We start from the raw sequence: 24,032 nt of genomic DNA on the forward strand, positions 1-24,032 counted from the left end.
CAGGAGTGTGCGTTTGTCAGGAATAAACCTGATTTTCCCAAAGCAGCGGGTTACCCCCCGCAGGCAACCTGATTGAAGAGCCGTGCTCTGTTTTCATCCCCGTTCATCGTTTGTGGATCTCATTGTGCTGGAACCACTGATCTGCCCAGCGTGGCTGTGCAGTAGGTGTTCGAGCAGCCCCCTTGAATGTATTAATTAGCGAGTGGAAATGGGTTTCTTCGTCGGAAGGGGCCAGGGACCAAAGGTGACGTTTGAGAAGCGATTCAAAAGCACTGCCGTGAATCCCGGGCTCTGTCACAAAAGTAGCATTTGTGTAGTGCTCTGAAATATAAAGGGCTATAGAAAAGGTTGGTCTCTTTCTTTTCTTTGTAGTGAATCTGACTTATTAAGCCGCTGTGTTTTTCACCTCCTTTTTGTGTGTTTATTGATAAATTTTGGAGACCTATCAGTGGAAGGAGAGTTTGTCATCTTTAGCATTTTAAGGAGCTGAGAGTAAGCCGTGCTAGCTCTTTGATACCCCAACACTTCTGAAAAAGAACCTCATTCATGTGATTAATTATAGTGTGGCTTTTTTTTTCTTTTTTTCTTTTTTTCTTTTTCTTCCCTGTCCCCACAATGGCTGCCCTGTAATTCCACTCCTTAATGAGATCCTTCTCATACCGATAGATCCCAGAACAAATGGGCACAGATGCTTAGGTGTCTGGGGTTTCTTCTGCTGGAAAATGATTGTCAGGTTTCATTTTCATTTCAGCTCTCCAGCCTGTTGAAACAGCGGCATTCCTGCCATGGCAAGCGGTCCTCAGCCGTGTGTACTGCGACTCAGCCTGAAAGATTGCACACTTCTCCCTCCCGAGCATGCACCTATCCTCCTGCTGCGTTAGCTGCTTGCAGGCTGCTGTCTGAAGCCGGCGTGCTGGGGTACATGCTGCTGCAGAGCTTTTTGGGCTGGCTGGTGGTCAGCCTTGTGCTGGGCAGGATACAGCGGTCCCCTGCTACCGCGGGCAGCAAGCTTCAGGGTGGGAGATGCTGCTTTTGTTTATTTCTGGAAAATATATTATAAAATGTCTTTTTCAGCATCTCTTTACAGAAACAAACAAACAAAAAAATAACAAAAAAACAAAGCAAACCCTACAGGAACAGTAAACCTCATGCAGGCCTCCTGGCTCGCATTCACTCCAGCCTATGTTTACTGTGGCTGAAAAAACACCAGTTCATAATATCAGCTCAAGGCAAGCTCCATCTGGTCTGACGGTCCTCTTTCATCACCTTTGCTTTCTGGTTTTGCCCTCTGCTTTTCTCCCTGGTGTCAGAGGATGCCTGCTGTCACCATGCGGGCTCCTGGTCCCCAGCAGGGCTGGCTGCCGCCTCCCCACTGCTCCCCTCCGTCATCTGACTCCATCCCAGGCCTGTTGATTGTTATCTCCTGTATGTTTTCCAGGGCTTTTTTGGAAATAAAATCCTGTAGGAATCCCAAATATTTTTTTTCACAGCATCACAGGAGGGCTGAGGTGGGAAGGACACTGTGGAGGCCATCTGCTCCAACCCCTTGCTCAAGCAGGGACTCCCAGAGCTGCTTGCCCAGGACCATGTCCAGGGGGCTCGGTTTGTAGCTTATTGACTGTTGAAATTAATTTATAGAAAACACACTCATTATGGAAGCCCAGTTAATCACAACTGATTAAAGGGAAGCGTGAAACTACCTACCCAGCCACAGCAGTGAGTTCTCCCACCTGAGGATGAAGAGTCGCGAGGAATCGATCTTAATTCAGTTCACCTCAACACCGTGCTTGTATTTATATCTACTTGAGGGCAAGAGACAACACGTCTACATTTCCTAGCACGACAAAAGCAGGCAGAATTTGGGGAAGGTACCACAGATGGGAGCGCAGAGCCCTGTTGCTGTGCGAGCACATGCCTGGAAGACCTTTTCTGTCCCACTTTGTCTGCGTGGGAGGTGTTGTTTGGAAAAGTGATGGGGTCCCCAAGGTTCAAAGCTGATGGGCCTCGCAGGGAGCACAGAGAGCATCCACTGCAGCTAGTTCCCCGTGGTTATGAAAATGAGGAATTGTAGGGGAGCCACGCTGGCATTTTTCTGGGAAAACAAAGGATTCTGGTGTATCTTGTCAGGCAAGCATGGGGAGCGAAGGAGGCTTTTCTCAAAGAGTGCAGGAAGCTATCTTTTCTAATGAGATTAAAATCTTTTAGAATTAAAAAAAAAAAAAAAAAAAAAAAGGAAAGAGATTTGTTTGCAGAAGTTTCCTTTGGTGATTGCTGTTTGCAGTACAAATCCTTCTTTCAGCGGACACCGGAGCAGAGAGATGTGATGGGCAGAAAATGCAACAGAGATAAAAATGATTTCCCTGTTTTCAGACGTCCTGCTAGGGGGTTTAGATATTCAGAGTTTGTTTTTCTTCCTGCATTTATATAAGCCGAGGCTTACCTGGGTGTCCCAGAATAACTGTGTTGACACTTGTATTCTGGATAAAGAACCCTCTTTGCTGAATTAGCTGCGTCTGCTTTTGAAGTTGATTATGATAAATCGTACTTAGATGCTCTTTCACTGTAGCTCAAGCCTTACTTTGTTCTGAAATAACTTTCATGTGCAGACAAGCCCCTAGGAAACTCTTTCTGTTTGAAAGGAAATCTCCTTAATTTATTAGCCCTTGCGCTTTGTGCATGTACTGAGAAACGAATGCTGTTCCTTTAAGTGGTTTGTTTTATTTTGTGTTATTTTTTTCTTTGCAGGCTGTAAGGTGGCACATTGATCTGCAACCGTGGGCAAGTCCAACTCCTTCCCTGACCTTCGAGGCCTTGAGATTCCTGAAGTACATTAGCACTTCTCAGGTAGGTTTGCGTTGCAGCCTCCATTCAGAAAATGGTTCTGCCTGATGCAGGCTGTGCCCTCTCAGATCAGGAATTAATCTCCCACCAAACTGTTTTTGCAATTGCTTTTGGATATATGCTTTGTTTCTGAAGTCGCTCAGCGTTGCAGTGATGGTCAGCATGAACATAAAGGTCAAAATGCAGGGTAGAAAGCATGCATTATAGCCTTACTTTTTACTTACAGGCCTGTTTGTGTCCTGACAGAAGCACAAAAGGGCTGAAATCCCAGCGGTGGTTCCTCTCCCAGCCGCTGTCTCTTTCTCACTCTTTCTCAGACAGAAAAACACTGAGCAGTCTGTAGTGAGAGGGCTGTGTGCTCAGCCACTTCAGTTCTCAGTCACAATGCAATAACCCTGGTCCTGTTCATTAAAAAAAGGATGCATCTGAGGTTCACAGTAAAATGAGAGCAATGCATCAGTCCCTAGCTTGGATGGATTTTCCAGATAGTGCTGAGAGAACTCTGATTACCTGAGGGCAAAAAAGGGGACGATGACCTGGAGAATTAGTATTTTTATGTGTTTTTACAAAGGTAACATCTCCAAATCCAGCGTGCACTGACAGATTGTTCCAGGGCTTAACCTGTGTGAAAATTGGGCTGTTGGGTCCTCATGCACAACAGCATTTCTGCATGTATTTCCTGTAATAAAGAATGGAAAAGGTACTGGATACCTACAGTTCTGATGGGATGGGTGCTTTAGGTACCCGGGTTTGTCAGGAATTGGCCCTTGAATGCAGATTTAACGGCACCATTTGCTCACCCTGAAAAGCAGCACACTGAAATGCCATCCACGGAAGAAGTTCTTTGTCAGTGCAGTGCTTTCAAGGCTGAGACAGCAGACTCACCTGAAGCATATCTGAAAATCTGCTGCTGTGTCTACAGTTGGGTAGCAGGGAGGGCAGCAGAGCAGCCACTTAGCCTCCCACTCATGGTACCTCTGGCTAAATGCTCAGAAACTCAGAGGACATCTCTGTCTGCCCTGGTGCTGGCACTGAAAGGGCAGGAGGCAAGACAACACAGCAGGAGATGTGTGTAGGGCTGCTTGTTTTACAGTGCACAAGTTTAGGCTGAGGAAAACTGTTAAGCTGAGAACGTCCCTCATCTCATTGACTTAATAAACAGTGGCAGATGCTGCTAAACTCCGCTAGTCGCGTCAAAACCCACAAGGACGTCAATTAGCAGGGAGTTTATCGCTTCTGACACACTTATCAAGAAGTTTTGATCCCGGAGTAACTGACCCTGGGGACAAGCCTAAGTGAAAACCAAAAAGAATGAGGGAAACTCTTGTTTCTGCCCTGGCAGCTGTTCCAGGATTAACAGCTGATGGGGTTACACCATGATTAGTGGGAGCATTTCTGGAAGTGGGATCCTGCTTATGCAGATGAGCATGGGCTCTCCTTATCTCTGCTTGCTGAGCAAGTGTCAGCTACTCGCTCTGCTGGACTTCAGCTCCCTGCCATAGCGTGGAGCAGCTCTCACTGCTGGAGGCAGGAGATGCCATGTCAGCGGGTCAGGGTATGGCCAGGGAAAGCTTTTTCTTGCCAGTGTCTGGTGACCAGAAGAACCACCTTACAGGTGCTGCGTGACAGCAGCGATGGGAAGCCCAGAGCAGGACGTGAGCTGAGCGCAGCAGTGTCTGTAAACAGACGGGTGATGGTGCTAAAGGTAGGGCTCAGGTGTTTTGATTTGGGGTTTTATTTTAATAGCAAGAGCTATTGCTCGCTAAAATTGCTCCGAATTCTGAGGGTTGGAATTGCTCATAATACCGTGAGTCAATTAAGTGGCAGCACTACAGAATCTTTTATTTTTCTGTAGAGAGCACATTATTCTTCTGTAGCTTAAAATTAGTGCTTGTTATCACAATGCCATTTATTCCTTGACTGTGAAGTGACGGAAGGCAAATGGGTAGTGGGGTGCAGTGCAAATCAGCACTTAAAACTTAGTAAATCCCAAGAGCAGCATGAGGAGATGCTGTATTAGCTTTTATGAATTTTCCATGAGAATCGGGAGCGAAGCAGGAGTAGGGAGGAGGTGGAGCAGCTTGCAGCTCTGTGGATGCAATGCTCTGCAGAATGATCTTTCAAAGCTTAAACAACTTGAGAAATTAGAGGTTTATTTACTTACTTTGAGGAGCGTGGTGGAGAGTGCCTACCACAGCAAAGGCCGTATTCCAGTTGTCATTCTCCCTTCTGATTTTGTCTCTATTGGCATCTTTCTACCTTTTTTTTTGGCTGTCTGGCAGTGCCAGCTCCCATCCCTGCAGCCACAGTTGGTGCTGGGTTAAGAGAACAACTTCTCATTGTGATGGCTCAGCAGGGCTCCTGCAGGGTCTGTAGCCCTTCTTTTGCAATGCTTTTATCCTGACTTGAGGCTCTCAGAATATAAGCCAGCAGAGCACAGACACGTGCTATGATTCCTCTGTTTAGTTAAACCCTTGCTTAAATCCCTTTGTAATTGAACAGGGGGTGTTGTAAGGTCATGATTAAACCTCTTCGGGAGATCCAGGACATTGCAGGTGTAGTGTATAGCATGCCTTGCAGTGACACTGCAATTTGTGATTAAAATATTGAATTGTGACATGCCTTGAGCATGGTTCAGGATGCAGAACTTACTCCAAGGTTTGAAAGGGGAAAAAAAAAAAGCATTTTAATGCTGCAATAACATGTTCTCAGGAAAATTGATTTCAGGGTGTAATATTAATGTTTAATTATTTGCTTTTTAAACTGTGTTGCTCTCTGGGGGATTACATAAGCCTTAAGTTTCACCAAGCAGAACAGACAAACAAGGAAACAAGTGGTCCATTTTCCATAGCTGCAGATCAGATTGACAAGCAGATTTAAATGAAACTTCTTTCCACTCTTTCCCCAGAAGGCGAATTAAAAACAAATTTCAAGTTCTGTCTTAAAATAAAACATGCTTGGATTTCAACAGATTTCGTGTGAACGCATGAACCTGAGCAGCCTGGGAGGGGACGCTGAAACCACAAAGAAGCCCTGGTCAGTCTGCCTGGATGAGAGGTTTGGCCTCGTCCATCGGATCAGAAGCAAGCAGTGCCGGCTCTATTCCCTTGGGTAAGCGCTCTGTTTAATAGACAGCAGATTTTTCCGTGGTGCATTCGAGCATCAAAGAGCCTTATAAATGCAGCACAGGCTGCACCAAAGCTGTCTTTTAAAATACTGGCTCCGTTCAGGTGTGTTTAGGATGTGCTGCTGTGCCTCTGTGAACTCTGTTTGTAGGGAGAAACCTTCCTGCAGGAGGGTCTTCTATTTCCCTTCGCTTTTCTGTCAGTATGAGAATAAATTGCCTCACGGTGAGCGGTGAGTGGTAATTCCAGCAGAGGAAGATGGAAATTAGTGAGATAAACTGGGGAGCAGTGCAGCGTCTCCCTGAGCAGAAGTGACTTGCATAATTGCCAGGTACTTCAGCAGCATTACTTCTAAAACTTCATTAACTCCCCCCGGCACGAAATTGTACATTTCCATACGAGGATGTGGTTGCTGAGCACTTCAGGGGTGAGGTGTGCCGAAGTGATAATACTGAAGGTGACTGTGGCCTGATTTGAAAACGTTTGTAGTGTGTGTGATGTTTACAGCACTTGAGATTGAAGTCTTCCCTCTCGACGGTACAAGTGGATTTGTAGGTAGCAAAACCACAACTGCAGCCTGTTTCCCTGCTGATAATGCCTCTGCCTCTTGCGAGGACGAGGGAATTCAGTCCTCAGGCTTGGTCGGGCCACTGGCCCTTCACATTGTCCCTCAGTGCACAGTTGCATCAGCGGGACCTCATTTCACACAGGTGGCCACGTGGCTGCTGCCCGATGCGACTTTGGGGTCCCGTGAGCCAGCTTTAGGTTGGGGACATGTTGGAGGGCTTCTCCCTTGAACCAGCCCAGGCTGTTTCTGTGTTTTTGCTGCTGTGGGTTCAGAAATGGTCCATGGCAAAGAACCTGTGTCTGGGTGGCATTTCCCAGTGATGAGCACATGGCAATTAACACCAGCAATTAACATAGAGTGGATCCAGGGTACGCTGCTTTCACAGGGAGTGCTTTCTATTAATTTGTGTGGGCTTTTATTTGGATCAATCTTGTACAGAGCTGTGAAGAACAAGCTCCTCAGAGAGCAGGGAGCTCTCAGGTCTTGTTCAGCTATGCTGCTGAATATTGCTGTGGCAGAACAACAACACCGAGCCCTTCAGGGATGAATCATGCCTGCAGAGAGCAGACTCCTTCTGAGCACTGCTCTTACTTGCTGATGTTTTTCTGAACCCTTTTCCAATGATGCTTACTTGGTTTTAATGCAAACTATGGGTTTACACGAAGGGTTTTGCTCAGTTTTTCACTTTCCTGTGGAAGACAGGAGAGATGCTGTATTATCCCACACGTAGGCACAGTCTGTACCTGCTCAGCTGCAGACCTGGCTTGTTGCCTCAGGTAGTCTGCAGGGAGGGGTGGGCACATTCGGGTGGAAAACCAGGTGAGCTGAGAAAGCTTCTGGAGGTAGCTGCAGCCTTCACTTGGTTATAGAGGAAGTCTAGGATAACACAGCCGCTGACTTCAGGAGTCTTGGCAAAGTACCTGTAGCTCAGTGGAATTAAGATATAGACCTTACCTTTCAAGTTACATGATCATTAATAAAATTAATGAGCCTCTTGCCTTTTGGTATTTTTGATATTGTGAATGAAATTTTTGTTGAATTAGCACGTAGACGCAATGCAGAGTTGATTTTGTCTGCGCTGGGAAACAGAGGTGAGCACAAAGGTGAACAGCACAAGGGTAGCTTGCAGATGGTTTTGAACAAATCTCAACTGGTGCATGTACTCTGGTGCTTTTTTGATACGGTGCAGAGAGCCTGAATGCCAGATTTTCTGTAGTGGCAGGACAGGAGGGCTTAGCAGAGACTGAGGCTGATGTTGGCTCTTCCATCAATCATCAGATACACATGTGCAGTGAGTACCCAGCCGTGATGCCTCTAACGAAACAGCTAAAATAGAAAAGAGAAATATTTGAGGTTAAGGAGGAGCAGTTTTTAATCCTTCGGATTCCTTCCGCAGCCTTTGGAGCTGGTTGCTGCATAATTCTTCTGTCAGACTCGTTTCCTTTAGTTTGTGACAGGCAGAAAAATAATTTTGTTCCAAGTAAGACAAAAATCTTCTTTAAACATTTTTTTTCTTTATCTCATACGCTTCATAAAGAGCAAATGGGAAGCATCTGCTTGGATGGAGGACAAATGTGAAAGTTCAGTGTGAGTGTTGCTGGGAATCTCGAATTAAATCCATAAATCATTAAAAATTGAAGAAAGCATGCTGCTTAGACTTTGCACTCGTGAATACTGTAGAAGAGGTTGCTTCTGAATGGGAGAAAGCACTGTCTGAAATGTCTGGAGGTCTTTTTAGATGAGCTTTAGTGGCTTCCACTACTGGGAGGCAGCAATGTTTGTGCTTGGGGGTAGGATTTCCCAGTGTGATGTGTAATTGCAGTGTGCATTAGTGAGCTGTAGTTATTAGTGCTAAATCTGCTTAGATTAAGCTAAGTCTGTTACAAACACAACAGGCAGGCACTCAAGCTGGGATAATATAAATTAATAGGATTTCAGAAACTTAACAGTTGAGGTTTGAAGAGTCTCGCTGCAACACCACGTAAAAGCCTATTTTAGGAGGATCTTAAATTGTAGGAGCTTTAGGATCCAGGCAGGGGACGCTTCTTTTTTTCTGAGATGCAGGAATTGGTTATCTGCCTTTGAGAAGGAAAAGAGAAGGGAAGAAAAAGAGGCCAGAAAGGGAGAGCTGGACCTTAAGATGCATGCTTTTACACCTCTGACCTGTGGTCCCTTTGGAAGCTGGAGCACCCCGTGCTGGAGCAGCTGCAGTTGTCCATGAGAGCTGGCAGCAGAGCCAGCAAGTATTTCTGCTCCTCTTGCACAGGGCTCATCTGCAGGATGTTTTCTGCTGCTTTTAAGGCTCACCTTTACCCCTGCTGCAGGGGACCACGTGCAACCCGTGTCTGTAGCCAAGCTCTGTCTTCTCCTCTGCAGGATAAATAGGTCAGTGTCTCTAGCATTTTTTATTTGTCTCTTGCTGGAGACAGCAGCTGGTCTCTCCTGATGGCCTTGCTGTTTTTCTGTGACCTCAACGTATTTCTTAAGGTTGCCTTTTTTTCTTTTTTTTTTCCTTTTTAAGTATCACAAAATCTTTCTTAAGAAACCTTGTTTGTTTACTTCTCTTGTGCTGCATTCTCATTTGGCATGATCACATGTGAGCCTGGCATTTTTCAAACCAGTTTGCAGTCCTGTAGCGACCTTATTTTGTCTTGTAAATGCTTGTGATTGATTAGATCTCTCTTCAGGCATAAATTTGAGCCGTTAGCACGAGTGTCAGAAGATACACCAGCCCTTTCTTCACCCTCAACTATTTTTTGTTCTGTTTTGCACCACTGCAAGCCTCCCTTTGCAGTCCACACACGAGCAACAATCTGCTTGGAAGCAGCCTGAAGCCTGCCTACATCCAAAGCATCTGGCTTGCACCAGCTGGAACTGTTGGAAGTGTGTCACGGATGCGTGTGTCCATGGGTCGCTGGTAGGCTCATTGCTCTAATGCTGCATTTGTCCCAGACAATTTGTATTTTGTTCCTTTTCAGCCAGCTTCTCATTCCGGAGGGATTACGCTGCCCTTTGTTCATCTGCGCCCATTCTGTAGAATGCCATGTGCAAACAAACACGCCGATTCACTTGGTTAACTTCTGAACTTTTTTTCCTGGTGTCTATTGAATGCAGTAACAGAAAACTGCCCTCTTTCCCTCCTACACATCTCGAGGGGCTGGAGTCGTGTGAAATACAATCGTTCTTAAAAGCATGCTGAGCTGTTCCTGCAATCCCCGTATCCTTCTTCTCACCCAGGACTCCTGAAGGGGAAGGAGGTTCAGTGGAGGACCTTCTAGCAGGGCACTGTTACCTTGGGCTTGGCAGATGTCATACTGTGCTGGTAACTCCCAAAACATACCCAAACTTTGCATCAGGAGTTGGATTCACTTTACCAATATTTTACCAAGCCAACTTCACCAGGGAATCAAACCTTGATTCCCTTCCCAGTGCTACATGTGTGTATCCAGCAGCCTGATTTTGATTAAGTTTCAGGTTTAGATTATGCCTCAAACCACACTTGGAACAGGCTTGGAGGGGAAGAGGTGAAGAGGACATCATCTTTTACACAGCAGGGAAGGCCTCAGGTCCAGATACGTGATTGCAATGGAAAATAACAGAGTTTTTAGTTTTGTTGTATCCTGTCTGAATCAGTTGGCTATAGGAGGTGGGAGTGTGGCCCAGGCTCATCAAGCACATCTTCTCTTTGCAGTGACAGGGACTGTGATGGCACTATTTTCTGTACAATGGGGCTGTTTGTCCTTCTTTGGGGTCTTTTTCAAATTAGCATCAATCTTTCTCTAAGTGTAAAAACACTGCTGCTGTTAGGAAGGAGGTGCTTTGAAATTTGCATTTTAATCTGTGTCTTCCTGTGCACAGAGGAGGAGAGGAATTTGGTTTTTGCTTCTTAACCCTAGTGGTAGCCATTGTGGGTCATCGTTGTATTGATGTGGTAGGAAATATGCCTGATTTTTACAGAACAGTATTGTAGGCATTTTAAATATATTTGTTCTTCTGCATGTTCCTCTAAGTTTTCTTTATCTAAGTACTTATCCTAAATCTTCAGCAGGCAGTGTTGTCCTTCAGCCTTATTTCTGGTTATCTCATCAGAATTAGGGTTAGGTTATACACAGCACTGTGGATAAAATCCCAATGGGCAGCATGACAGCTCTTCCAGTTTGCTTCAGAATCTAAGAGGGTGGATTTTCCCTTCTTACATGCCACAGTCTTCAGGATGTTCTCCTCACCAGCAGGCCTTTTTGAAGCATTAATACTTGCATCTTGTTTGTTTCGTAGGCTGGGCAACGATGACAACCAGTTTGAGGTCAACATGGCCAAGAGTGGCTGCGAGGTGCATCGCTTCGACCCCAGCATCAAGTCAGCGCACATCCAGGAGGGTCGGCGCCTCTGGTACCATCGCCTCTCCGTGGACTGGAGGGATCCCAACCCAGCCATTGCTGCTCACAGACTTCACAGCAACACGAAGAAGTTGGGCACGATATTGAGCGAGTTTGGACACCAGAAGGTAAGGTGATACTGTGATTCTTGCTGTCTCAGGAGCTCAGGAGCTTTCCAAGGTTATCTCCTGACAACATTTTTTTCTTCAGAAACACTTGCAAGGCATTCCTTCTAGGGGTGTCTTTTCTACCTCGCTTTTCCTGTGCGCTGATAACAGCCACTTTGATTTTAAATCACAAGCCAAATACTTTCCTCCTTCTCCCTTTCTTTTCCCTTCAGCTAGCTGATGACACTGGGCATTTGTGTTTTCGGTCCTGTGGAAGTTCTGGTCATCGCTTGGGTAACAGCACTAAACTCCTCCAGCAGCACAGTTTACAAAGACAAAAATATTTGTATCAACAATCAGAAGAGAAGTAATGGATGGGTTGTTTACATTTTCAGGGTTACTAGTCCCAGCCACAGTCTTCGTCAACAAAAACATCCTGTTTTGCAATTGGCAGTGCTCTGTTTTTTTAACATTTCCTTTTTTTTTTTTTTTTTTAATAAAATAAATACATCAGAAATCTTCAATTTTCAACTAACTGTTGCCAAAAGACATTTGAGGAAGTTCCTGACACACAGGATTAGGTTGCTTTCAAGAGAGATTTTCCCTCAGAGGATATACTAGCATGAATTGAAATGCTAATATACTTCATTGCCTGCAGCTAGTTCTGCATGTCTTTGTTTTCTTTTTTTTTTTTCTTTCATTTTTTTAACAAAAAAAGGCAGCCTGAGCTAAGGATGAGCTGTAGGATTTACAAAGCAAGCAAGCAGTGCAACATTTGTTTGGTTTGTTATTATAAAACTCAAGATGTCCTTTTCAGTTCATTTCTCGCTTTTCTTTAGCATTTTCTTTTGGTTCAGCTCTCCTGATTGAACCATTTTGAAGAGAAGAGCAGAGAAAGCATCTTTTTCCTGCTTCTTAGTCATCCTGTAATTGTCCTAGGTTGTGCATTAGTGAAACATCTGGGGAGAGACGGAGATGGCTTTCCTTTGACGTATGCCTCACATTGATTGTTTTGATTGTAGATGAATTACTCACAGAGCAAATGATTAATGACCTGATCCAGAAAAAAGCACACGAATGTTGTGACACACGAGAACCTGCTGGGAGCAGTCAGTTGGTTGTCATGGGCTGGCTCGTGAGACCTGCTGTGAGTTAGAGGAGCGTAGCTACGAGTCTGAGTGTGCGACTTCCTGGGTGAGAGCTGCCTGACATGAAAGCACCCAGCTGCAGGGCACAGGGCACACATGACGTGTGGGGTCGGGCTTTTCTGTAGCTGTGCACACACAGCAGAGGATTTGGCTAAGTGTGTTGGCACAACGTGAACACCATGCGTGGCCATTTAGCCTATTCACATGGCTTCCCCGTGCAAATTAGGCCATTAGTGAGGTCAGGAGCTGACTTCCCCAGTCAGTGTGCAGCCATCACATACTTGGCAGCCTTCTGATGCTTCCTATTTGGGAAATACCTGAATAAACCTATTCTATTTACATCGTTCTACTTAGTTTTTATCTGTTTGGAAGGCCATCTGAAGAGTAGTGTGTTGCATTAGCACACTTGTATGCTCCAATTTGTGACAGGGACATCAAAGTAACTGCTGTGACACTCACATTTTCATTTTTCCGGTGAATGCAAGTGGAATGTTCCTTGACTAAATAAATAAGTTAATTCAAAACAGTTTCCATAATATTTTCCAAAGCATTTTTTTTTTTTCAGTTAGAAATTTGGAACATGCTCTTGGGCCCCTTCTTTTTAGCTTTAAAAATCCTGACGCCTACCCTCAAAGCTGCTCTCTTCCCACTTCAAGGGAGGAATTCCGAGCAACATCATGTGAAGTCAAAGCCTCATTTTCTCCTTGCTTTTATTCTTAAAGATTTGGGACTCGATCCAAGACCCTCCAAGTGAATGAGAATATTTCCACTGACGTCAGGGACTGTTGAAGAGGGGACAGACAAGGCCTCCTGGAGATCTTACCACTGCAGTCTAAAAGGAACCCATGCAGTCTGGGGGGTTTGTGTGTAAAGACATCAAAGACGGGCTTATTTCTCTCTCTGGCTCGAATGAGAGCACACCTGCTATTCTGCAGTCAGTACTGAGAGCCCTCCCACAGAAGTGGAAACCCATTCTGTTATTATGACAAGGAACACAAACAGTTCTTCTGCTGTTGGAGTGGATTTGAGGAAGCATTAAAATGAACTTGATCTTCCTAAAGGGCTGCGTGACATAACAGCCCTCTGTTCTCTGAGGAGTGTAAATAGCCTGGAGGTAGAGGAATCATCTCATTCTGTAATAGGATGAGATTGAAGAAGGAGACATGCAGTCAGACTATTTTGGGGAACTATGAGAGAGAGAAATCTTTTAAGTGCTGGAATAATCTCCAAAGGATGTAGTGAGAGTCCTGTTTCCTGGCACACAGATCTAGACTGAAAAATTGCTGATATATCTTCTGAGATATATCAGTATTTTCAGTATCTTCATATACCTGTATCTTCAGTATTTTATCAGCCACTGGAGAGGATAAAGATGTAAGAATCGATCTTTCTCATATATTTTTTTCCTAATCTTTTCTTTTTTTTTTTCCTTTTTTTTCTGAGTATGGGTACTCTCCAGTGCACTGCTGATGAATAGTGTAGAAAAGAGAGAAAGACATCGAATGCTTAAGATTTCCTTTCTTATTTCATCACAGTTCGGCTTTGTGAAAGCTAGCTTTTCCTTTTCTCTCACAGACTACTGGGGCGAGGGTGCTATGGTACTGGTGTTCCCCACGGATCATTAATAGCTGGGTGGGGAGCTTCATTCATATGGGATCACTGGGTAACTGAGGTCAGAAGGGATTTTGGGAGTCCTGTAGTTCAATCCCCAGCCCAATGCAAGGCCTGCTCTGAAATCAGATCATTTTGTTCAGATTTTTTTCCACTCCAATCTTGAAATGCACTGAGTTTTCCCCAAAGTGGAGACCGTGCAACTTCTCCAAGCAATCTATTGTCCTGCTTGGCGGTCCTCATCATGGAAAAAGTTTTTCCTTATATCTGGGGAGCCAAAACTGGACGCAGTATCTAGGTGTACTGTCACAAGTGCTGAATACAGAGGGATAATCACGTCCCTTGGTCAATGGGCCGTGCTCCTGCTAAAGCATCCCAGGATGCTGTTGACCTTCTTTGCACCATGAACCCAATTAAGAAGTCGTTTGTCTTCTTCTTGAGCTCTGCAGGTCAAACCTCACGTGCTGCCATCAGTAAGGGCTGTGAATTTGCATTCTTTTGGCACAAGGCAGCGGTGGGTAAGGTGCTTTCCTGGGAAACAAATTAAACTAGAAAGGAGAATCTGAGCATGCAAAATATCATCTTCATTTAATCAGGAAGTGCTCATAGGCATATCTTTTGGCATATCAAATTGTTCCACTCAAGTCATCTTGAACAAATCATAAGAGACCAAACTGTGCCATTGTTTTTTTATTAAAAGAAATGCAAAGAGAGCTTTAAGTCCCAGTTTTGATTAGAAGGCTTTAATTTATGCTGGTGTCTGAGTGAAGAATCGTTTGTTTGACAACCTGGCTAAGAGGAAAAAAAAAGACTCCTCCCTTTCACCTGTTACTTAATACAACACCACCTCAAAACCTTACACCCTGCAGCCATTTTGATTAATAACCTCATCTCCTCCTCAGCAAGTGATTTATCCCTTGTCTCATCTCCTACAGCAGATACTGCAGCCTCCGTTTCATGCTGCACTTTCGTGGTGTGGAAGAGAAAGAAGATTAAAGAAGATCAATTTACCTTTTTGATTTAAAATCAACTTGATGGTGGTAGGACATAAATAAATACAAAATAAAAGCCCAGGAGAACTGTACAGCAAGTTAGTTGTGCGTGGAGATGTGATTAAACAACCAAAAAATTAACTTTCCAGATTGGGAGAAGCCCACCTTCAACTTCTGGAGCAACCAAATCCATGCAGCTACTCATCACCATGTGCGCCGTGGGACTGCAGGATGTCTTGTTTGGAGTTCTGTTGAAAGGGCTTTTTTATTATTATTATTCTTTGCTGTACTGTGCTTATCTGTGGTTTTTTTTTTTTTGTTTGTTTTGTTTTTTTCCCGAGTCTTAGTTCTAGAAGGAAGAAAGACAGCCTTCATCTGATGGTAGCATCACTATTTTCAGAACCATAGACTTACGTGGCCCTTTTTCTGTGGCTCTTCAGATGTATTTGGGCAGAACAGCCTTTGTTTTGGTAGGGCTGTCGTGCTGCCCTCTAAGTCTCCTCTGACAGGAGAGATCGTGCATTTTCCATAATATCTTCTTAGTTTTTGCCCTCTTGCAGCTGGAAGACAAGTGATCAGAGCCCTGGTGGGGTCTCAGGCTGTCACTGCCAAACTTTTCTTCCTGCCCTGGAAATGCCTCCACTGCCACCTCTTATCAGCAAGGCAGGCACAAAACCATAACCCAAAGACCCTAAACTCTAAACAAATGGATTGCCAAAGGATGGAGAAGCGTGGAGCTCTCCCTTAACTCACACATCTGCGTTGGAGATAGCTGTCGAGGGCCTCGTAAACTCAAGGCAAACCCTTTAAGGTGCAGTTCATCTCATGCAAGGGTGGGCACGTAAAACAGGCTGGATGGCACGAACTGCCCGTCCCAAATTGCCCTTCAGAAGTTCCTTTTTTTCTCTGGGTTGCCATGGCTAAGGCTGGGCGAGGTGCATCCCACCTCGAGTGGTTTGCCCTAGTAGCACAGAGGCAGAGTCCAGCTGAGTCAGGCAGCCTCCTCATCCTGTTCTCCTCTCTTTCTTAAATAACAACACTTCAGAGTGTCACCACAAAGCAGGGTAAGTGCTGAAGCGTGAGAAAATTCCATTAGCGACGAGCACAATGAGAAACAAATTCCCCAGACCTGCGAGAATCGTTTCCTCTCTCATCAGAGTCAGATGAAATTACGGAGGTATCCAGAGGACTCTCTTTTCTGTCTCATTTTTCCTGGCAGGGAATTACTTCAGCAGCCTTCAGACGTGGTAGTTGGAATCATTTTTAATTAAGAAGATGATTTGCAGCTCCGTATTCACTACAGGGGTGGTAATTGCAGAAAGGCAGAGTTTAACGTGGCCGTGAGCGGCCCAGCTCTGCTGCGGTGTCACACACAGCATGCGTGCGTTTTGGGGCCTTTGTTGTGTTTTGAGCGAGTAGTGGGGAAATGCTACCAGATGTGACCTGTGCCACGCTGATAATGCGTGCACGTGGGAGTGAGCCAGGAAAAACAGAGGGGATAAAAAGGGAGACTTGCTTCTGTGCTCCGACAGCGCTGCAGGCGGTGAGCAGTGCAACAAGCAAATGCCATGGGGCTGGGAAGGGGACCTGGGGAGACCACAGGGAGGGAGAGCATGCTTAAAAATTCTGTCTTAATTCCACACATCCCCTTTTCTGTTTTTTTTTTTTTTTTTTTTTTTTGCTCCAGCTCCAGCCTCGGATTTCTGTGTGAAACCAGAAAGATAAGGATGGATGCAAGAGGGATTAGGCAAGGTGGATGGCAGCCTCGAGGCGTGCAGAGAGGAAAAACTGTAGGACGTGGGGAGCTGTGGCGGTGCCTCCAAACCCAGCTGTGTGCTCAGCAGCTGTCTTAGAAGTCCCGAGTTCTGCAGATGTCTCACACGCCTGATTTCCGTGCTGGTTGTGCTGAAAGGGAGAGCACCAGAGATAATAACTTCAGTCAAGCTAGCTAGAAAATGTAAAGCAGGATCTTTTTTTAAGTCATGCCATTAAAGCAAAGGCTCGGAGTGCTGGAGAGCGTGTTATTCTACAATAAGCGTCTGCCTCGGGCTCTGTAAATTGATTTATGGGTTCAGGCAAGGCTTATTACCCGTAACACACACACTCAGGCCCTTTGAGAATATGTTTGTACATGCTGGGCCCAATTCATTGGCGGTGTAATGGGACCAATTTCTACACCGGAGCTGCAATTCGAGCACTAGCTGGTGTGTGTGTGCCTTGACTTTCTGTGTGTGGGTGTGCCAGTGAGTTCCTGAATTTTAGTCCTGCTGCTGAAAACCAAGTGGCAATGAAGCTGGCGCAGCCATTTCCAGCTGGTTTTGGGTCTCTGATCGCTGATTTCCTGCTCACCGCCTCTCCCACCACCTGTATCAGGCACTAGAAATGCGTCGTGCATTCCTGTGCGGGGTCATCTCTTCCTTTCCTGCAGATCTTTTCACCTTCTTTAAATTCTCTCCACCAATCCTCAAGGTATCGTTAAGAGCAGTGGTGTTTCTGGGGACAGGTGGTGTTTTGTATGCAATTAGCAGGCACGGAGAGAAGATCTTTTTAATGCTAATGTTGGCTGGGAGAGCTACAACCTGTAGCCTTTGCTTCCCCTAGGAAAAAGGCTGGTGCAGTGCCTGAATTGTAATGAAAGCATTTCGCTGCTGAAACAGAAATGAGGTGGGTCTGCTCTGGAAGGAACCCCACAACTCTCAAGGCATGGCATCATTTGCTAAAAATGAGAAAGTGAGGAGGGTTTTGTAAGGTTTTCATTCTCTTTCTTTGCTGCCTTTGCTGTTGTTAAGGAAGGCCCCTCAGAAAAATCAGGTATTCAGAGTCTGTTTCCCCCGGCTTCCCTGGAGCACTGCATGGGCTGTGTTCAGTCCCCAGCACAGCTCCGTGCTCCAACATGATTTCTACATCAGCAACACAGCCCACGAGAGGGTCTGGCAGCCGGGATGCTGTTTGCTGTGCTCAACCACTTCACAGCAGCCCCAGCCCTCCGTCCCTTGCTCACACACGCACACACTCGCAGCTCCAGCTCCTCCTGGCTTTGCAGGCAGAGCTCCTGCTGATGATCAGGATGATAAATAATTCAAGATCAGGTTTTCTGGAGCTGCCTGGTGGGAATTCTCCACTTCTCCGCTTCTCCACAGGGATTTAAGGACCCGATGAGGCAACGTTTGGATTTTTCCTCTGCGGTGGGAGAGCTGCACAAAGCAGAAAATGTAACAGGGTGCAACCAGGAGCTGGGGCAGAGTGGGGATGTGCACTGGGGAGTTGCTGATGCTCTGTGCTGGCGAGGAGCTTGCTGCTGGGGGAAGTGCTAAAGAGCCCCCGTGTCCTCTGGGTGGCTCCTCGCCCTGTTTCCTCCGGGGAGGCATCACTCGGAGCCCTCAGCTAGCAGTGAGCTGCCCATTGCCCGTCCTGGAGATTGTTCTCTGTTTGAAGAGGTGGAGGAGCAAGTTCCTCAAGACGTTTGTGACAGGAAATGGTGCTGATGCAGAAGGATGGGGCATTTGGGAGCTCCCCTCTTGCTTTGCAACCACCTCCACATCTCCTCTCGCTGCCCCCAGCCAGGAGGCACCCCGGCTGCCTGACCCGCACCCTGTTGCTTTCCTGGCTGCTGTTTCGCCATGCTGAGCTGGTGCTGGAGGTAATGTGGCTAAATTGCTTCCCAGCTGCTCACCCTCAATCAACTCTGCTCCACCAGGAGCTTTAAAGGGTGCCCAGGGGCCAGCCCGGGGTGAGATCCCCGTTAACCCCGGTGCTTCAGGAGCCATCAAGGCAGACAGAGCTCCGGGCTGTGCTTCGGGAGGCAGGCTCGGTGACAAGTCATTACCCTGAAAAGGAGAAGCAAGCATTTATGCTGCAGGTGGTAACTTCCACTCATTGAAACCCATTCCTTCTCAGCCGTTTTGTATGCTTGGTTGTGCATGAGGAAAGGCCGTCGTTTTTCTCCCCAAGTGGGACCGGCACAAGGCTTTGCAGAGCAGCAAAGCGCTGAGAAAACATTAAAAAAGCCCCATTTTTCTACTTTCCTAACCTAGTTAGTTCTAATTGCTCACATTCTTACATTTGGAAGAGAAAAAGAGAATAAATGTCTTGTAAAGGTTGATGCTTCGAGCTCTGTGACGATTACTCACAGTGCATTACAAACCACACGGCTCGTAAGAGCGCAGACAGAGCAGGCTTCCTGCCCCTGAAATTTGTCATCTGACTGTGGGATGACATTTGGCTAGCAGAAGGATGTTGCTTCGGTCCCCTAGCCTTTGCTTCTCATCCCTCCCTGGCCCTTAATTTAGCTGTGCAAAGATCCCAGCCATTGTGGGGCCTGCCTCAGCCCCGGACCAATGTCCTTTGTCCCCAGGGAAGGAGATGCCCATAGGGGAGGTCTGAGGGACAAGGGAGCGTGGGATCCTCACAGAGCTACATCTCCTGGGACTTCTGGGCAGGAGAAGAGCTGTGGCTCTTCTCCATCCCAATGTGTTTGGGATGGAGATGAAAGTCTTCTTTCTGCAGGTTTGCATCCTTTGCTGCTGAAAGGCTGCCTTTAACCAGGACCACAGCAACCTTCGCCTCCCCTCCCCATGCAGACGATACAGGCTTTAATTCCCTAATACAGTCCTTAATTCCCTAATCCTGGGGTCTTTTTCCACTGCCTCAGCCTCTTCAGCCTCTGCACTTCTTGTCCTCAATGTCTCTTCTTCCCTCTGCTGCCAGCCCTGCCTGCCTCTGACCCTCAGGCAATAGGGGAGCCCAGGCTGCAGAGTTTTTGGGCATCCAGGTGGGATTGATGCAGACCAGTTCGTCTTCCAGTCCCTGGTAGCGACCCAAAGAAGCACAGCAAGCACAGCCTCAGGAAACTTTGCTATTTCTGCTTACAGCTGTGTTGTTGTGCCCTTAAATTCAGCCTCTTCAGGGTCTGCCTCAGCTCGCTAATGGCACCTCATCAGCTGTAACGGGGCCTGCCTGCTGACTTGCAACATTTCTGCAGGTTTTTCTTTTTTTTTCTCTCTCTTTTTTTTTTGCTGTTCTCTAAATAAAGTCTTCAGTTTGCACTTCAAACACATCCCCTGTGCGAACAGATGGGCACGAGCAGCAGCTCAGGTGGAACAGCGCAGGAAAACTGCGCTCCCCCGGGAGTTTCCCTGGTCCCGCTCTGGGGAAGAAGCACACTTCAGCCTGGCAGCATCTGCACACCCTGGCAGGTCATCACGTCTTGCCAGGTGTGAAATGGGGATGAAATCCTCTTTCTTTGCTTGCAGAAGATCCAGCTCCCCTCCCCCAGCTCAACGCAAAGTCAGTCTGCAGTTGTGGTGGGCCGTGCAAGTTGGTTTCCTGAATAGCCAACCATGACATTAAATAATGGCCGAAAATCAAAATGAGGCACCTGTAGTTTGTGCTTGGTTGTAATATTCTCCTTTCAGGCTTCATGGCTTCTTTGCTGCCATCCCGTACTGTTTGGAGGAGCTGCCTATCAGTGAGATGGGTGAATTTTCTCCACAGCTTCACCGCCGCCACCACAAGATCTGTGAGGGAACGGTAACGCGCCTTGGCTCTAAGAGCAGCTCAGAGTACAAAGCTCCTCAGGCCAGGAGTCGGAGGCAGGAGGAGAAGGGCTGTGAAACTTCACGTGCTGTCCTGTCACTGTTAGCCCTAGGATGCTCTGAGATAATTATTTTTTAAACACAAAGGCCGCTGTACATGACTAATTACGTATATTGTATAACGGGAGGGCCCGGCCTCAGACTTGCTGCCAGTAATGCAAAGCATTTCCACCTAGCACTTACGTTTCTGTTGCAGATTGATGTCCTCAAGGCAGATGTGGAGAGCGCCGAGTGGAAAATTCTGGAAAACCTGATCCTGGAGGATGTCATCGAGCAGATCGGGCAGCTGGTCTTCGAGGTGCACATCCACTGGCCTGGCTTCGAGGTCAGCGGCAACGACAGCACCGTGGTGCGGTACTGGTACAGTCTGCTCCGGGAACTGGAGCTGAAGGACTTCAGGCTTTTCCATACCTACAAAGACCTATCGAAACCACAGATGTTCCTGAAAAAGGCAGCCTTCAATGCCAGTAGCTGTTACACGCTGAGCTGGGTGAATACGAGGTGGCAATAGCAGGAAGGAATTGATGAGGTGTGACCGCGAGCCATCTGTCCATTACTGAAGAGGACCTTGGAGTCACTGGCTAAAAGTCACTAAATATGCATTCAGCAGTTGCTGATTAAACGGGCTGGTTTTTATTTTTGGGCATTGTCAAAAGACCTGGCACGAGGAGAAGATGCCTGCTGTAAATCTTTAGGTATAGCAGTGTATTTGCCAGCAAGGATACCTTCTTAGAGGACAGGCGTTCTGCAGAGGGTTGTCTGGGGAAGCTAAGGGCAGCTTTTTGAGCTCAGCCTGTCTCACACGCCTGGCAGTGGGACACAGACACTCAACTGCAGGAGGAGCTGCCACCAGAGCCCCAGAGCCCCTCTCCTTGCCCTCCAGAGACCTCTTCCATGTAATGCCAGCCACAGAAGGCAGGGCTTCACCAGTTTACCCACTCAAAGAACAGCTCGTCTTAAATTGCTCTTGCAACGGCTGTGACAAATGGTTTCTCATCAAGTGAGACGTTTATATAAAAGTGAAACCTGCTCTTTTTTAGCTTGGTTTTGGGTTTGAGTGAACGAACCCACAGCGTGCCTTTTCCAGTGCTGCACCTGGCTGCTTCTCAGCACATATTTTCCCTGGCCCAGCCTGCCTGTCCCCGACACGGCAGGACAGACCTCAGTGCTGCACAGGCACTCACAGAGGCAGTGGCCACCTGCCCTCGGAGGTGTAGGGACGTGCCCTGCTCTGCAGGCACGCTGAGCACCAGGTTGCCTGCAGGGTGCTGCCAGCAGCCAGGCTTGGCCGTTCCCTGAGAAGCTAAGCAATGCAGGGAGCTAAAAAGTCAATAGCAAATTGTTTCTTTTTCTAAAGATTTTTGACATTAAACTTGGCATTGAAATACCAGATCACAGCGTTTCTGTGTCTTTGATAGATGTGCTTTGTGACTACCTTTGATTTCAAACTTCCATGGGGCTCAGTGTGCCTCCCCATGGTGTTTCGCAGTCCGGCACTGTGCTTCAAGAGGTCTCTCTCATTGTCCCTGTATCGTGCCTTCTCTTGTAATTGTCTGATTCTCTTCTCCTCTTCATACCCTTCTTTCCTCTTTCACCCCTTTTGCTGCCTCACCTCCCTGACCCGTTCCCTCCCAGAGCAGGGCCCAGCGTTGTTCCCACCATGCCCTCAGGACCTCAGCGAGCTTCCAGAGGGGAAAAAAAGCTCCAGGAGCTCATCCGTCCAGCCAGGTGAGACAGCTTTCTCCCAGAGCCAATGCTTTGCCAGGTAAATACATCAAGTCATTCTCCTCTCTCTTTCCTGAATCTTTCCTCCTCTCCCACCTCTCTGAGGGCATCTGCTACCCTGGTGCAGGCAAGGTCTGCTCTCCCCAGCAGGAGCAGCTTCAGCATTTCATCTCAGCTGCCTTTCTCCCAGAAGAGGCCGGCAAGCTGTGGTGACAGCCTTCCTCCCACTCCTCTTGTTCTGTGGCTGCAGGAAGCCACACACCCCGTCCACCTCCCCACCTGGACCTTCAGAGCCCTTCGTGGGTCCCGAAACTGCCTGAGTGAATTAGACCATGAGCATCTGTGGTGACCATGGAGGCCACACACCTTGGGCTTCTTTGGAAGATGCTTCAGAAAAACCCTGCTCTGATGATGGTCCAGGGCTCGTGGAAGTGGAGAGGATTTTAATCTCTTCAGTGAAAGCCAGCTCTGTGCCCTCATGCACTCAGGAGCGTATCAGCTTTCCTTCAGTCACATCCAAAATTTTAACTTGTGAGAAATGTCAAACCCTGCCTGTTTTAACAAAGGCACGCTGATTTTCAATCTGCTGCCTTTCAGTCCTGCTGACAGCACCTTGTTGTGTTGTGTGAAGGGAGTTATTGCCTCTCTAATCCCATTTTTATCACCTTTTAAAAACAAACACATCCACTTCTTTGGGTGCACTGGGATTTTCTGAAGTGGGGTTTAATTCTAAGGCAACTTCATACGGGTTTCACGCATTAAACACCTCAGTTGGGGAAGAAGGAGGAAGGCCAGGACTGCTGGTAAATGGAGCAGTGTCAGGCAGCGATCGCAGGCCCTGGCCGTGGCTGCCTGGTTAAATTAATGAGCTCCCTGGCACAGTTTTGGTTCAGGCCACCTGGGACCCTCCCAGACAGTTCCTGGGAGTCAGCCCAAGCCAAGGCCAACTCAGATGCAGCCACCTTGTGTTGGAAGCTCAGCTTGTGGTGAAAAGGCACGGCCAGCCCCTGCCACAAGGCTGGGAATGCAGTCCCGGCATGGCTGAGGCGTGAAGGGACCTCTGGAGGCCATCTGGCCCACCCCCCTCCTCAAGCAGGGACAGCTAGAGCAGGACTTATCCTGCACTGCTTTTTTTGTTTGTTTCTGGTACAAATGTGGCTTGGGCCTGCTCCTGCACACCCTGCTTGGGCCGGGGAGCGAGGGCTTCGCGGCCTGGTGGAGCAGAGCCCACATACTGCCACCCCCGGGGTAACCCCAGAGAGCTGTGACCTCCGAAAATGAGTGGGAAATGCCTTCTTTGTGACAGCCGTGCCCTGTACATTAAGTGCTAAGGCTGTTCCACAAGGCAGGGCCAGAAGGAGAAGCATTAAAATGCGAGAGGGTGCCAGGTTTCCTAAGCTGCTACAAAGCTGGCTGGGAACAGTCACACTTTGTTCATCAGAGAATGGCGCCCCTTCCATTTTTCAGATAACGGGATGGCAGAAGGCCAGGCATTATTAATAAAGCATAGAAATATAGGCTCTAGCACCACACAGGGTTTTCTTGCTGATAAGTGTTGGAGTACCTGGGCTGGTGGCTTATTACCATTTGTTTAAGAAACCAAAAGATAGAGGTAGAAAGACAAGCGACGTTCTCTTTCAGGTGTTAAAATTCAAAAGGGATGCGAACCTTTCATCATTTATTGTCCTGAAGAAAAACCATAAATTACATGTATATGTAAATCATAGAAAAGGACTGGAGGGCCATCCTGGTGCCCAAGATTCAGAGCTGAGTGTACCCTCGTCACATTTCTTGCTCAGGATTGCTAGGTGGTGTCAGGAGCCATTTAGGCTGTAGCAAATACATCTCCTGCAAGAAAAGAGCCCAATAACTATGGTAATTTTTAAAGAAACCTCTCCTAAGCTGCAGGAGAGATAAAAGCCATTTATCATTCCGGAGGCAGTTA

The 24,032-nt window shown here is 47.0% G+C and overlaps 1 protein-coding gene across 2 annotated transcripts in view; it reads left to right on the forward strand.

The window, feature by feature from the left end:
• METTL24 (methyltransferase like 24) overlaps window positions 1-21,754 on the forward strand; it is a 31,877-nt gene extending 10,123 nt beyond the window's left edge. Inside the window, exons 2-5 of one of the 2 annotated variants that reach the window (XM_068677718.1) lie at window positions 2,746-2,844; window positions 5,813-5,952; window positions 10,810-11,038; window positions 11,251-11,455. In XM_068677718.1, the coding sequence (XP_068533819.1) occupies window positions 2,746-2,844; window positions 5,813-5,952; window positions 10,810-11,038; window positions 11,251-11,388 (606 nt within the window). In that variant the 3' untranslated portion in view covers window positions 11,389-11,455. Of the gene's footprint in view, window positions 1-2,745; window positions 2,845-5,812; window positions 5,953-10,809; window positions 11,039-11,250; window positions 11,456-20,558 lie in introns of those variants that run through there. The other variant, XM_068677717.1, reaches the window with a different exon arrangement.
• Window positions 21,755-24,032: the final 2,278 nt, after the last annotated feature.

This window comes from Anas acuta, chromosome 3, assembly GCF_963932015.1.
Source record: "Anas acuta chromosome 3, bAnaAcu1.1, whole genome shotgun sequence".
Classification (NCBI taxonomy): Eukaryota; Metazoa; Chordata; class Aves; order Anseriformes; family Anatidae; genus Anas; species Anas acuta.